The sequence below is a fragment of the Alligator sinensis genome, unplaced genomic scaffold, assembly GCF_000455745.1.
Source record: "Alligator sinensis unplaced genomic scaffold, ASM45574v1 scaffold204_1, whole genome shotgun sequence".
Classification (NCBI taxonomy): Eukaryota; Metazoa; Chordata; order Crocodylia; family Alligatoridae; genus Alligator; species Alligator sinensis.
Genome location: NW_005842363.1, coordinates 317,330 through 332,362, shown reverse-complemented (window position 1 = coordinate 332,362; position 15,033 = coordinate 317,330). Strand labels below are relative to the sequence as shown.

General features: G+C 42.0%; 1 protein-coding gene across 1 annotated transcript in view; it reads right to left on the bottom strand.

Annotated features, from left to right (window-relative positions):
• The window catches only part of RORB (RAR related orphan receptor B), a 58,749-nt gene extending 43,919 nt beyond the window's left edge, over positions 1–14,830 (bottom strand). The window contains exons 1-4 of the mRNA XM_006029198.1: positions 14,818–14,830; positions 12,912–12,997; positions 6,815–6,956; positions 2,800–3,201 (exon numbers count right to left, since the gene is read on the bottom strand). Coding sequence (XP_006029260.1) covers positions 2,800–3,201; positions 6,815–6,956; positions 12,912–12,997; positions 14,818–14,830 — 643 coding nt within the window. The remainder of the gene's footprint in view (positions 1–2,799; positions 3,202–6,814; positions 6,957–12,911; positions 12,998–14,817) is intronic.
• Between the last annotated feature and the right edge of the window lie 203 nt (positions 14,831–15,033).

Here is a 15,033-nt window from a genome sequence, read left to right as displayed (position 1 = left end):
CACGTTCCCTACTCATCCAGCTGACACCATGATTTTTTGGCCCCCTGACCCTTTCCCAGATGGACAACCTCCCACTGAAGACCAGCCAGCCCCATGCCTGCCAAACCCCCCATCCTGAAAGCCACTCATGGTGCTGAGAGACAATCAAAGTAATTTCAGTGGGGGGAGGGGCAAGTGAGCTTGGGTGGGGGTAGGTACACTGTGGGGGGGTGTTCATCTGGGGTGGAGGGGATCAGGGGACTAAAACCAGCCTCTGCTCTGGGGGAAGAGAGCCCCTCATCCCACCAAAACCCCCATGCAGATCCAGCTAGCTCCTCTGATCCTGCCAAAATCTCCTGGACTCCACCAACCGCACCCCATGAACTCTGTTAGCCATCCTGATCCATCCAAGCCCCCTTCAGACCCCATGTGGCCCCCCAATCCTGCTAAACCCTCCTGGTTCCCACAAACCCCACCCTGTGGATACCAGTAACCCTCCTAATCCTTCTCAAAGACACTACATGCCCCCCTGATCTCCCCTGCAGACCCTGCTAGCCTCTCCAACCCTCCAATCCACCCTGCAGACCCTGCTTGTCCCCCCAATCTCCCCCATTTCCCCCTATGAAGTTTGCTTGCCCCCTGATACCTCCCTGATAGCACTCCCATCCTGACTTATCTTAGATTGGGTGGCCAGTACCCTATCAAGGGAGGGGGGAAGTGGGGTGACTGCCCTGGGCACCAAGTGAAGGGGCACCAACAGGTGTTGCCTGGGGTAGGGTGCAAGATAGAGCTGTGTGAAGCTTGTTTGGGAGGGTGCAGGGACAAGGAGAGCTGCCCTTGCACCTTGGGAAAGCATGGGGGCGGTGCCCTGTGTATCTGTGCAGAGGGTGAGGGTAGGCTGCCGTTGTGGGCTTGCCCTGGGTGCCAAACTTCCTTCCTATGGTACTGTAAGTGGCCATTTTTAATTCGCTCTAACCTCCCTGAATGTGTGTAAAGATCTCAAGATGCCGCCTGCTCAGTGTTGCTTTTCTTTTTTTCCCATCCCACACACCTTGAGACAGAGATATAGTCATGTGCCACAGTTATGTTCATCAAGATATATTCATACAAGTCAAGGCAATATGCACCTGTGATATATCCAGTGCAGGCACAGAATTCAAGAATTTTTTGAGAATCTATATCCATTAATTTTTTATCGATGTTGTGATTATCCTGTTTTTTCTCCTTTAAAAAAATGTAAAGCCTGTCAGAGGGGCACCCTCTCACCCTCTAACATTATTCTAAGCCACTGCTATGCAACATGCATGACTTGTTGTGGCAGGATGGTTCTAGTTAGTAAGGCAGCCTCCTGCCATATAGAATACCAGTGATTTTGTGTAGGTGTCAATTTGAGCCATTTTATTTAGTTAAGAATCCTCTCTAGAGCGTGACCAAGAAAATATTATTTATTCACCTGAAACCAGCCTTTCCTGTAGTAACAATGGGGAGCAGGGTTGGACAGAGTAAAGGCAGATAAAGGAAAGCTAGGCAAGTTGTACATCCAATGTATCTGAGCAGTTAATCTAGGGATGAGCAAAATGGCGGGTATGGCTGGTGGCTGGGGCCAGGGCTGGGATCTTGCGGTGGTGACAGCATGGGGGCAGCTGCAGACCATGCTGCAGACCATGCTGTCACCACTGCAAGATCCCAGCCCTGGAGCAGCTCCCCACCCAGCCATGCACCCTGCCAGCACTGCTGGGGCCAGTCTCCATGGAAACCCTGGTCCCCGCACTGTCATGGTCTCAGTGCTGCTGGGGTCTCCATGGAAACCAACAGCAGCAACATGGGCAGGGGCTGCTGAGAAATGGAGTCTGCAATGGGCTCGATCCAGCCCACAGGCTGGACTTTGCCTGCCCCTGAGTTAATCCCAAGTATACAAATAACAATTTACGTTGGGCCACACCTCTGCTAACAGTTAATCAGTGAAATCATTCCATATGCATATCACAGTAGTTGAGATAAGAGATTGCTGCTTATTTTAATAAAAAATACTAGAACAATGCACTTTCAGGACTCTTTGGGCATGTCCAGACAAGAGCACACATGCAGCTTGCAGTGATGCAGACCCATGTGTGGCACTGCAAACCATATGTGCCACACATGCAGGCATTCACCACACTGCTAATTTGCAACATGGTGGGTTTTTTGACAACAGGAGATCCTGGTGTCAAAAAAACCCATAGCAGAAAAAAGCATGGCGGCACATGTGGTGGCAGTGTGTGCTGCCTGAAAGTGGAGCCTGGCTGGCTGGAGCCACATTTTGGCTACCAGTCAGGCTCTGCATACCTTGATTGCCACCCCTGGAGCCTCAGGAGGCCCCCAGGACCCTAGGTGAGGCTGCTGGAGCCAGCCTGGGTGCTGGCCCCAGCCTCTCCTCCCCTACCCAGGGCCAGAACTGACCCGAGCAGGGTATGGGGCCCAGGGTAAATCATCCCATGCGGGGCCCCACCCCTGCTCTGATACTGTGCATCCTGGACCCGAAGAAGCTACTACTGCTTTAAAATAAGATGCCTATTAGTAATCATCAATTGGTTTTGGTAGATTCATCAGCTGCTTTGGTGTTCCAGTTTCAAAAAAACAGTGAACAAATTGCTGAGGTTAAGAAACTTGAGGTTTTGGTAAACCTAATCAACAACAAAAACCCCAGGCAGCCAACCCTGTGATTCTGAACTGATACTTCCTAATGTCCCAGTTGTGTAGCCTGTCAGTTACAGCTAAATTGCAATGTACATTAAAACAATGACATTCAAACAGCAATGAATGCTTGAGGATTTTCCTTACCTATTTCAGTCATGGTTATCCCCGGTGCTAATTGCCCATTGTTGAAAGAGCTATAGGTAAACAAGTTTGGTACAGAAGTGAGGTCATAGATAGGTTCTTGCTTTATCTGTTTGATTCCAGTCATATCTAACCCAGACTGATCTGGGGAGGGCTGGGCAGAATCCACATTGTAATAACCCTCAGACTTGGGCAGGTCAATGACGTGTCCGTTTGAGTAAGTGCCACCAGTTTCGTTGTTCAGGTTGCTTAGGCCATTGCTGATGCTGTTGCTGTATACCCTGGCAAGAGCTTCTGCCTCACCACTCTGCTGCTGCCTTTGCTCCTGCAGTCGCTGCTGGTGCTTCTGCACTTCAGCATATAGGCTATCCCTCTGCTTTTTGGACATCCTTCCAAATTTCACAGCTGAAAGGCAAAGCATAACACAAACTGTTGCTCTCTTGTCTTAAGTTGTCATGCTGATGTGTTACTTTTAACATTAGGTTAGCTCAGGAAATACCTTTCTACTGAGGAGAACAGAGGTGATACAAAGCTTCAGACAAAACAGACCTCACAAAGAACAAAGTACTGTACTCTTTGTTCTGCAAGGTGCTAACATTGCTGTATTTTGACAGAAAGGGCCTCAGTCAAACTCACACAAACAACTTAATTCCTTCTGTGAATATTAAAAGACCATGCATTTTTTCCATGCCTCCTTATGTTCACTAACAACAACCCAGAGGTATATAAAACGTACAGACTTTAGATTTGTATCCTACGTGATTTATCATCTTTCCACAAACCCTTAAACTGTGCACTAACAGGATTAGTACCTTCTGATGAAAAAGACCCCTAAAGCCCTATTATCGCTTCCTTTCAAGGGGTGTTATCTTCACACTCCTATTTTTAAAAGAATGTTACAGGTTAGAGTTAGGACCTAGAGGAAAATAGCAGTTTTGAAGGTAAACATCACAGATGAATGGCACATTTTTCACAACGGCAGGACTTGAGAACTTACACAATCATATTTGTATCATCCACATAGAATATATGCATGTTCATTTCTCTTGGTAAGAAAGGAATGAAAGAGCATCATTTTTGGAATAGGTCAGAGTGCAAACTGGATTCTCCATCAACTGAAATCTTTAAATTGAGGTTGAGAACTTATGAAGCTACATGTGTACGTTCAAGCACAAGCTATTACACTTGATGAAGGAATACTGAGTGAGTTTGCAGGAGGTCAAGCTAGATTATCATAATTTTCCCATCTGGTGTTAAAATCTCTGAATTATACTGGGGCAGATCTGGGGAACCTCAGTGCAGAGATGGTAAATTAAGCTTTTACAACAGATGTGGTCATTCAGTCAGGAACATCTAGATGGAAAAAGAGGATGGAGCCCTGAGGGTTTCCAACAAAGCAAAAGAGAGGAACTGGGAGACACTAGATTATTCCTCTTTGGAGATGTAGTTATGGAATGAAGCATGGGATTGTCCTTTTATCTAGTATGAGGAGTGATTCCTGAAGCTGCTGAAAGATCTTAAATCTATCTATATATTAAATTCATGTTTAGTGTATATTAAATTCAGCAACATGAATGGAAGTATTTTTTTTGGTGCATACACCATGCTCTGTAAAGAACAATGGTGCCAAATGATTGAAATGGAAGTATGAGCTGGGTCTGGCTCTTTCTTACACGAAGGCCAGTTAACACCTCTGCTCACTGCAGGTTTCCCTGGAGAAGTGTCACGAGCCATCTAGTCTGTGTGAACATAAGTATAACTTGCAAGCTGAGGAAAGGTAAAAAGAAAGCAATACCAGAAATACAATAGACTATAAACTTGCCTTTCCATCCACTGTTGGGGAAGCATGTCAGTTTATGCTACCATTAATGCAGCCTTGTGAATCTGCCCATTTTGTACTTTATCCTACTTTTACCCTCATTGGATGAGAGCAGGGAGAGAGACTCCACGATGACCTTATTTTGAAAAATGCAACTGCATATTTTCTTTAATTTTAGGGCCTCAGTAATAGAAACAAACACCCACTGTTTAGTCTCATTATATATTCATTAATTGGATTCTCCAGCTGCTGTCAATTAGCATCCTGCCTCCGCATGATAAAAATGAGTCTACTATATGGCTGAGAGGTAAAATTCACATGTGATTTCTTTGTGAAAAGGAAAAAAAAAATCAATAAAAACTATTCGAAACCAGCAAGAACCTTCAATACCATTGTTTATGTGAAAGTGTTTATACTCATCAGCGTCAAAAGAAAGCAGCACTATGAAACAAATCCTTTTGCTCAGCTACACTGTGGAAGTCCCAGGGCTACAGACTAAGGACTGTCCTCTGATAGGGTAGGGTCAAAATACTAGCAGACAAATACAAATATCCTTAGGACTCCTCAAAACCCTAAACTACCGGCATGGGACACTGTTTTAGACAGAGAATATACACTGATTAATTATAGAAAGAGGCCAGCTTCAAATCTACCTAGGGTAGAAACAGAAGGCTAAGAACAAAGTATGCTTCATACTAGTGACCAAGCTGACTTTCCTTATTACATGCTAGACTGGGATACCCTTATTCACAGTGGAAAGCAATTTATACCATGAAATATTCCTATGGAGCAAAGTACTGTTTAAGGTTGTGAACAAGCATTTGCTGTACCCAGTCTATGTGTAGGAGACTTACCGTAAGCCACCTAGACTGGCAGTGGGCAGCCAGGTTTGGGGGTGGGAGGTTGGGTTGCACCAGCTAACAATCCTAGGGCTGGTGCAAGCAGCTGGGCTTTCCCAGCCTCAGGGCTGTGCTACTCAGGTACAGCAGTTTAGATTGCGCATGCCATTTTTGGGGCCCTCTGCATATCTGTACAATTGGGCATTTAGATGTGTACCCTAAGAGTATCACAATTTGAGCCTCAAAGTAATATACAACCCTGGAACATCCTGTGACTGTTAGGATAGTTCATTATCTGGTGATAGACAAACTTGTGCACATGTAAATACATTCAAATAGTATATGTTTTCAAACACTCTCAAGGACATAGTGCCAAAATAATTTACATTGTATTAATTATTAAATTTATTAATAAATTAAGGTATTTTGCCTTCAGAGAAGGATATTTTTGTTTTCTTCTGCATTATTTGACAACTGAAAGGTCACGCTGTGGACTTGAGAGCAATCCAAAGTAACAGCTGTAGCTGGGGCAGGTAAAAGCTCAGCAGTTTTGCTCAGGTTTCTCTATACAGCTCTGCCATTGCACATCAGTGATGATGATCTACAATACAGTTCTTGATATTAGTCTCAGACATTTCATAGTCTCAAGCTGCCAAACAAACCAAATTGTGCCATAGTTTTGGGATGGGAGAGAGGGGTGGGCGGGGGATGGGGAGGGTTGGACGAATACTCATTAAAGAGTAAGAGAAGACTCTCTTTGTGAAACTTCACACAGGGGGTTTCACCGGTATAGAAAATGCTTTTTCTTTTGTCATCCAAAGCTGTGGTATAGCTCTCTTCTGCACTGCTCTATAGCTGCACATTGCAGTTCAGAGGTGGATGAAGGGGTCTTTTGTAATACTATATTTAGTGAAATGCTTTCAGATAATTAAAATTGCTACAAAGATCCATATTTCCTTCAAATGTCATTTTTTTAAAATCAACTGTCTTAAGCTCTAAGACTTTTGTGAGTCAGGACTGGTGATACAACAGGACTGCGCACTATTAATGTAAAATGTTGTTGTTGAAAAAGTCCAGAATGTGAATCTCCACAAGTGAACCTTTTTTTTTTGCTTTTGATCAGAATGTCACATTTCACTTCATACTATTGTGTTTCAATCTGACATTACTGTCTATTTTTATGTCATGAAAAATACTCCTGAGTTTAAGGAATGGCAAAGAGCTATGTTTTACAGTGAACGTGTTATAAAGCAGTAAGCTTTTCTTTTTTCTTTCCAGAAATCTGTAGGGGGTTTAAGTAGTCAGCAATGAAGAACACTTTCAAAGGGTTTATCTGTGAAGCAGGAAGTTAAGTCCTTACCATCTCTAGACATTCCTAGGGCAAGACACTTTTGCAGTCGGCAGTGTTGGCAACGATTTCTGTTGGTTCTGTCAATTAAACAGTTTCTCTGCCTTGGGCAGGAGTAAGAGGCATTGTTCTGCTGACTCCTCCTGAAGAATCCCTAGAGAGGAAAAGGGAGAGGGGAAGAGTGGGAGAGAATTACCATATACATAGTAGTATACTACTGCAATTATCTCTCATTCAGTGAAAATGTGTTTATGATGCAACTTTATTGATGCTCAAGTCATATATAACAAAATAAAACAATGTCCATTCCTGATAGGAAAACGCTGTACTCAGTAAAGAATATAAATTGATCTCTTTGTCAGAGTGCAAAAAGCAGCACTGAGTAATAAAATATAGTACGTTCTCAATAAAAACTGAACTTAATCAAAATGCTCACTCCTAATACAAAGGCGACTTGCATATGTTACCAGATGACTTATAGTCATTTGCTCTGACCACCTTATTTGTGTTTAGGGAAAAGGGGTTGGTGGTATCAGATGTGAAGGGCTTGCTTATCTATTGACTATATATGGCTGCAGAAGCAATATATTGCTTTTTTCCTTAGGATAATCTGGCGCAAGTACACTGATCTGGAGGGACCATGCATTCTAGGAATGAGAGGTAATTCAAATTCAGGCATGTACAAATGCATTAGGATTTAATGACTAAAGTACTGCTAATATGCAAGGGGAAAGAAAAATAATGATTTTAAATACATGGAAAATTACAGATAACTCTTGCATTAAAGGAATGTGTTACTGTTAGGTAAACACAAAAGGAAATTTAAAAAGCTCTCATTAGGTTCGAAACGGTGCATCCCTTTTTAATTTTTTTTGTGGTGATTCTGTCTTAATAGAAGGTTGGTGATTTTTTTTATTTTTCCTTTTTCTTTTTTTCCCCTTGGGCTGTATGACTCTGTGACAGAGGATAAGAAAGCCAGAACCAGAGTTCATGTCCTGAGTAGTCATGGACTCTGGGACTGGCACCAGAAGGTAGTATTAGGCTAGGGGTGACAAGAAACATCAGAAGTGTCAAGAGAAATGGAGCTAGCAGGTAGAGATAAGAACGGGAGAGCTCTAAATGTTTTATTTTTTCTTTTCTCCAAAGCAAGGAAAGGTAAAGAGCACAGGAAAAACAGGGAGTCCAGAAAGAGAAAAACAGAAAGAGAGAATTTTATTGGAGAGCCTAGTAGCTTTAGAAACTGGTAACTGCACCGTTCCAAAGTGAAAAAAATGGAGATTTTAACAACTGCAGGAAATCATGAAGAAAAAAACTATAATGTGCAATTAGCACCATTAGGAGCAAGACATGTTAAAATCAGTCGCTGGGTACAGTGGCACCAGGTTAGTTGGGTCCTGCTAGGACAGTGTATTAAGCACCTCTGCACTGAATGAGAAAAAGGAAACAATAGTTGATTTTGTTCCATAGCTCCAATAGGTCCAGTGTCATTTCAGCACAGGACTATGGATGCCAGCCGAAAGTCATGATGGTGGCAAAAGTTATGAAGTCATGAGAAGTGACAGTGAAGAAACAGGAGATCCAGGAAACAGATTTTTGAGGTGATATCTTTTACTGGACCTGCTGTATGTTTGGGAGAGATCTTAAAAAAGCTGTCAGGAACAAGGTAATCTTCCTAAAGTACCTTGTGTCCACAACCTTGTCTAAAATCTCTTCCAGCTATTCACTGTAAGGTCAAATAAAATATTTCCCCCCTCCAATTCTTCATTTAGTAAAGACAAGGTTTTTTGGGTAAATCTGATATAAAGAACATTTGAATTTTCTTTCAAGTCCCAGTGCAGTGAATGATGACCTAAGGTGACACTTGGACTGGCTAATAGGTCCTGCGTTTCAGTAGAGATACCAGCATCCCCTGACAATAAAGTTTTAAAGTCCCATTTCATCTTCCTTACTTTGGTTATGTTAGGCAAAAAGGCAGGACAGGGCGGGTGGTCTTACTTTGGTTATGTTAGGCAAAAAGGCAGGCCAGGGGGGGTGGGTCAGAGAAGCCAGAGCTTTCATAGACAACAACCTACTTTGTCAAGAAAACTCAGGCCTCTGAACCAGTTACTTTTTAAGATGCCATCCTGCCATACCTTCTGCCTGACTTTGGATTAACATGACTAACCACATCTTTACTTATTGATTACTTTAGTCTATTTAATTTATTCTTGGTCCCTTTGGGAATGCAACAGTCTTTAGGGTAAGTACTAATGAATAATTGCAGCTAACTTATCTGTTCCTGAATAACAGAAAGTTTCTTGAAGCCCTGGCTGTGGGTTTAATTTAAATCTAATTTGTTGCCAACAATGAGATATTTCTTATATGTTTGTTGTACTTTATTGCATATTTCCTTTTTGGCATAAAATGGATATTCTGTTTTCAATTTCTGCAATTCCTGTGTGAATAGGAATTTGAATGAATAGATGAATCATATGAAGTCAATGTTATGTTTAAGGCTAACAGTTAAAAAATAAGTTAAAAAAATAACATCAAGTTTAGAGTGTATTTTAATAGAACACATTTTTTCAGTTAAAAACTTATACTTCACCCACAGGAATTTACCTGGGTCTTTGTTCTTTTTTAAAAAAATCAAGCATTATATTCAAAGTTAGTCTCCAAAATATAACTTATTTCAGGGGTGCAGATAATTTTTTCCTGTTTCCTTCCCTCATTAGATTGAAATGCTTTCTTAGAAAGTATAATATAATTTGCATATAATATCAATGGTATAATATCATACCATAAATAAGAGGAAGAGACGTAGAAAAATTCATCTTTTGAGTAGTGAAGGCAATGACCCACTGTAATATTCTAAATCTCGACACTGAGTCATTCTTTTGACCTTGGGTAGATCATTTAACTATTTCCTACCTCAGTTTACAGTACTAATCTGTGAAATGTAGATAGATTTTTTAGCCTCTCCCACACTGGAAAAGAGAGAATGAGAAATTGCTAACATTAGTGAAGTCTCTAGCAATAGCAAGATCCAAAGAGATCGGTAAGTTCAAAGGTAAAAATAGGGTGACCATATTTCCAGTTCCAAAAAAGAGGACACTTGTCACGTGTGTGGAGGGAGGGGGTATATGATTGTGGGGGCAGTGATATGCTGATGTCCTGTCCCTGCCCATACCATTGCCCCTTACTCCCAAGCCACAGCCCCCCCAGCCCTGCTGCTGCCCCTCACTCCTGACCCAAAGACTGTTGGCCCTGCCAGTGCCCCTTACTCCCAACCTGCAGCCCCCTGGCACTGCCAGTGCCCCACACTCCCGACCCACAGTCCCCTGCCCCCACAGTGCATGTCACTCCCAAGCCACAGCCCCCTGCTTCCTCCAGCCCTGCAGCGTCTCCCGGATGCCCTGCCCCTGCAACCAAGGGCACTGGCTCTGGTGCTGCCAGCCCAGCCACGCAGCATTCTGAAGGCTCCCCTCCCCCTCTTTGCCCGCTAGGGGGGCAGGCACTATCTTGCTACAGCCCCAGCACATAGACAGCTTCCCCCAGTGTTGGCAGGCACCTGCCCACCCCCACACCCATCCCCTCCACACACACACACACACTCCTCAAGCCTTGGCCCTCCATCCCTTGCCCCGCATAGGCCTACATGCATTCAGCTTCTGGGGCTGCTCCCATCCCCTGCCTGGCTGCATACCAGCCATGTGCATGTGCGCCCTGCCTCCAATCGCCCTCCCCCAACTTGTACCAAGCAGCTCCTTGCTAGGTCAAGTCAGGAAAAACTTCGAAGCTAGGCTGGCCAAAATCCCAGACATTTGATTATATTTAAAAAAAACCACCTGCCCAGATGGAGATGGGAGGACCCAAAAAGAGGACATGTCTGGGAAAACCTGGATGTATGGTAACCCTGGGTAAAACCTGCCACAGGGAAACCACTGGCAAAACTGTCCTTTAAAGCAGTGGTTCTCAAGCTTTTTTGTACCAGGACCCATTTGTAAACATAAGTGGCTAGTCCTGATGCAGCGCCTCTCACTCCCAACCTGCTGCCCCTCACCCTCAAGCCCCAGCTCCCCAGTGTCAGCCTTCAACCAGCAAGGTAAAAGCCATGGTTTCCCACATTTTTCTCCTTTAAAGGAGAATCTATTTTAAAAGTTTGTTGATGCATTTTAAAAGTTTGTTCGTGACCCTTTCATATATTTTTGCGACTCACTTTTGGGTCATGACCCACAGGTTGAGAAATGCTGCTTTAAAGTATATGGGGCTAGGATTTCACCCAAGGTATCCAGGCGTGCTGTGGAATGCAACAGTGCTATTTGCTTTACATCTTAAAAAATGCACACGTACTTTTTCCCTGATTAGCTCTGATTGGCTAATGCACAGTGTCCTCATGCCTTATTGCCTGTGAGTGCAAAGGCCCATTGTGTGTGGTTCTAGTGGAGAGGTGTATGCATGTAAGCCCTCTCTTTCTTGTATATTTGGACACAGTTGTGTTCTTAGTTAATTCCCGTTTCTAAAGCATTCAGACAAAGGGAGATATATATGTGCCAATACTAATGCTGGGCATACAATTAGCATGCAAGCCGAATAACAGTTATTTAAGTGTTGTGAAATGAAGAGATGATTTACACAGTCCGAGATGGAGCTAACACCTTAAGAGAGACCTTTGACAAACTGAAACACCTCCCATTGTGGTACTGAATTGGAAATTGACATCTTTTTTCATGACAGTCTCACAAAACAGGATTAGACTAATTGATCTGATACTTTAAAATTGGCACAAAAACAATAGAGCTAACACTTTTAACTGGAAGAGGAGCTTCTTATCTCGATAAGCAGTCTACACATAGTGCTTAGGGGTATCGTCTCCTCTTGAGGCACACACAAGGGCTACCATTAACACTAATCACATCTACAGGAGACTCTACCCCTTACTGCTCTATGCAGGCTGGTTACAGAAACAAGAAGCTTCTTTCTGCTTCAAGCATTTGCTTCTTATTGTTTTTGTGCCAGTTTTAAAGTATCAGATCAGTTAGAGCAATCTTGTTCTGTGTGATCATCATAAAAAGATGCCTATTTCCAGTCTTCTATCACAATAAAGCCATGTCACAATAGGGGGTTGTTTCATTTACAATTGTTAAAGTTTCTGAAAGGGAGGATCTGATCTTTGACAACAGATCACTTCTCAGTTTACTGGCATTAAATTAAGCTCTTTATTTTAGAGATGTAGAAATCTGAACTGGGATTTCTTAGATATTTTAGCCATCATGACATACTAAATACATATCTGGGAAGTCAGCTATTTTATACCCTGAGCACACGTGTGTGTTTACACCTATAAAACATGTACCTGCAGGACTGCATCTCCAAAATGAAATGAAGGTAAAAGTCAATGGGGCCTTTGCATTTCTGCATCCCCAAGCATGTCAAAATTGTAAACGCTAACATTTGTATTAGAAAATTTTGGCATGTTGCAAGTGGCAAAACACCTTTACATATGCTAGTCACAGGAGCTTTTTAAACTGGTGGCAGCCTTTCCACAATTGCTTTAAGCTAATGTTGCACCCCCAAATCACTGGCACATTACAGGCTCAGTCTGCTTTCTACCCCCTTTCACCTTCCATCCCCTACAAGGAGGGAGGTGCCAGGACCATTTACATTGTTCCTGAGCTGATGGATTTTTTCTCAGGGCAACTGCAGCTTCATAGTCTCTGGGGAATATAAAAGAGCCAAAATGAGGACCAAAATCAACTTCTAAATATTTAAAATAGTGCATTTGACATTTAAATCAACTCAACCGTGTACATACTGCATCTCAGACAATGCAATAAATTTGCCTTCAAGTTTGTTTAAAGTAAGACAACCCCAACATACTGCAGTTAGCATCTGCATTAACATTTATACTGTATCAGATGTTAATAATTTTAAGTTTCTAGTAATCGTTTGACTGTTGAATAAGGGCAGGTAACTAGTAAAATTGGATGTGAAACACATGCACGTCAGCAAAAGGCATTACAGCCTTTGGCACCCTCTCTTTGAAAGGGTGTCATACTACATTGTTATGTACACAGATGCCTGAGGCTAACTCTGATGCCAGCAACAGAGCTGTATGAAAGTCTCATACCTTACAGCCTTCACACGTGATGACTCCATAGTGTATTCCAGATGACTTATCTCCACAAATTTTGCATGGTATCACTTCAATTTGTGCTGAAAAAGAAAATAAGGGATTGAAATTGTTGGCTTCTCCTTTTTACTGCAGATGGTAAAGAATTGAGATAGGCAAATATTAATAACACCATCCATCCTTCTGCAATGACTCTTTATCATGCATTGTAATTCTAGGTGCTTTCCAGTTTTGACTGGGGCTTTTACGTGGATGGCACTTCCACCCCTGTCCTTACTAGGTTGTTCTGTGGTTTAAGAGATATCATAATAAATATGGTTTTTAAAATTTCATTCTCGTTATTCCTAGTCATTGGACTACTCTAAGCAATGGTCTGTCCTTCTCAGTGTTTATAGACTTCAAGTACTGCGAGACAGTTAACTTGTTCTTTATCACAGCTTGACTCTTCATTTTGCAGAGTCATCGTGTGATGGACTTCCCAATGTAGTTGATATGACGTGGTTCATTTAGTGCTACTACACATAATCCAATGACTTAGGTAAAAGACTCCTATACCACTGGTAAATATTTGCACAGAGTTGCCTATCTACAACTGCTTAATACAGTGATTTATTTGCATTAGAATATTCTCCACCTTCTTCACTCAAGGTTGTCTTGTTTCCTGGTCTAAGCTAGAGAGGATCAAGAACTATAGATTGAAATACTAACATCCTCAAAGTTTGGAGGGCTTTTTCAGCCACTTCTTTGGTTCATGAAATTAGTAACTGACATACAGAATTATCTAGGGATCCAGATTTAGGCAACAATCAAAGACATTTGAATCCCGGTTTCCAGTTAGGCCTTTTTACAAGCCAAATACTACTTAGAAAGTGTCCATTTTTCCTTCTCCTATATAGGGTTTTTGTTTTCAGTTTTTTGGGGTTTTTTTGCTGTGTTATCATTTCCTGTATATATGATAACAAGGTATTGGCCTACTTCAGCTGCTTTAAATCCTGTGCATGAATCCTTCTGTCTACACTGTAATGAGGCCTCTGTTAGTGCTTAGGGATAGATTGTGCCTGAGAAAAAAGTAATTCTGCTATGTTCTTTCATTATTGTAGTGACTTGGAGCAGTGACTCTTAACCCTGTTCTGTATAGTGGAATTATTAGCATGTGATGTTATTAGATAAATATAATTGTTGTTAATTACACAGAGGTGAGACAGAAACAAATCCATGGATCTAAAGGTGCATTAAGTTTGAGGAATTGTAGATCTAGAAGTACATTTTGCATCTTAAGTTATCTCTAGTTTTTACTTGGCATAGTGAAGGAGGCATACATTGACAGTGCTTTAAAAAAATCTTTATTTCTGCATCCGGATAGTTAATGCCCACTATCTTCAGGTAGAGACAAGTCTTTGTAGTTAATGTGAAGTAGCTAAGTAAAATCAGACTGACTACAGCTGAACTTACTGTAAAACTATAGTGCCTTGCCTTCACTGGGGTTTTGTAGGAGGATACAGAAACCCTGGTAACAACACACCTGTGGCAGGGAAGATCAAGTCTGAGAGTAAAGGCTAGGTGCTGCCCATTGGGAGGCTGAGGATTTGAATGATTGTAGACCCCTGCGAGTCACATATGGGAAGCAAGCTCAGCTTTCAGAAGGACAGGCCGTCCCATCAGGACAGGTCTTAAAGGGAGATGCTGATTTCAAGAGGCATAAGTCAAAATATGGAACATCTGGACATAGACAAGCTTCAGTGACATGAGTCATGGGTAAAAAGCAAGTGAAAGTCATGAGTAGCAATTTACATTTAACATAAATTGAATATCCATTTACAGTTTCAGACTTTATTCCTGTGACAGAAGCAGACGCATGAGTTTTGAACCTGAAGTGCTTTCTGCATCAAACAGTATTTCTTACTGTGACCAGTCATCGATTCTACCTATTGTGTTCAAGATAATAAGCATTATATTCCATTGTAAATGCTCGTGGACTGGGTACCTGAATGCGAAGGCTATAGATTTCAAATTATTACGAAATAAATTCATTAGGCTAAGACCATATCAGGGAACCCAAATGCTTTTATCAAACTAACCATTTTATGAAGTTATTGGTGGTAAATACAGTCTCAAGCAA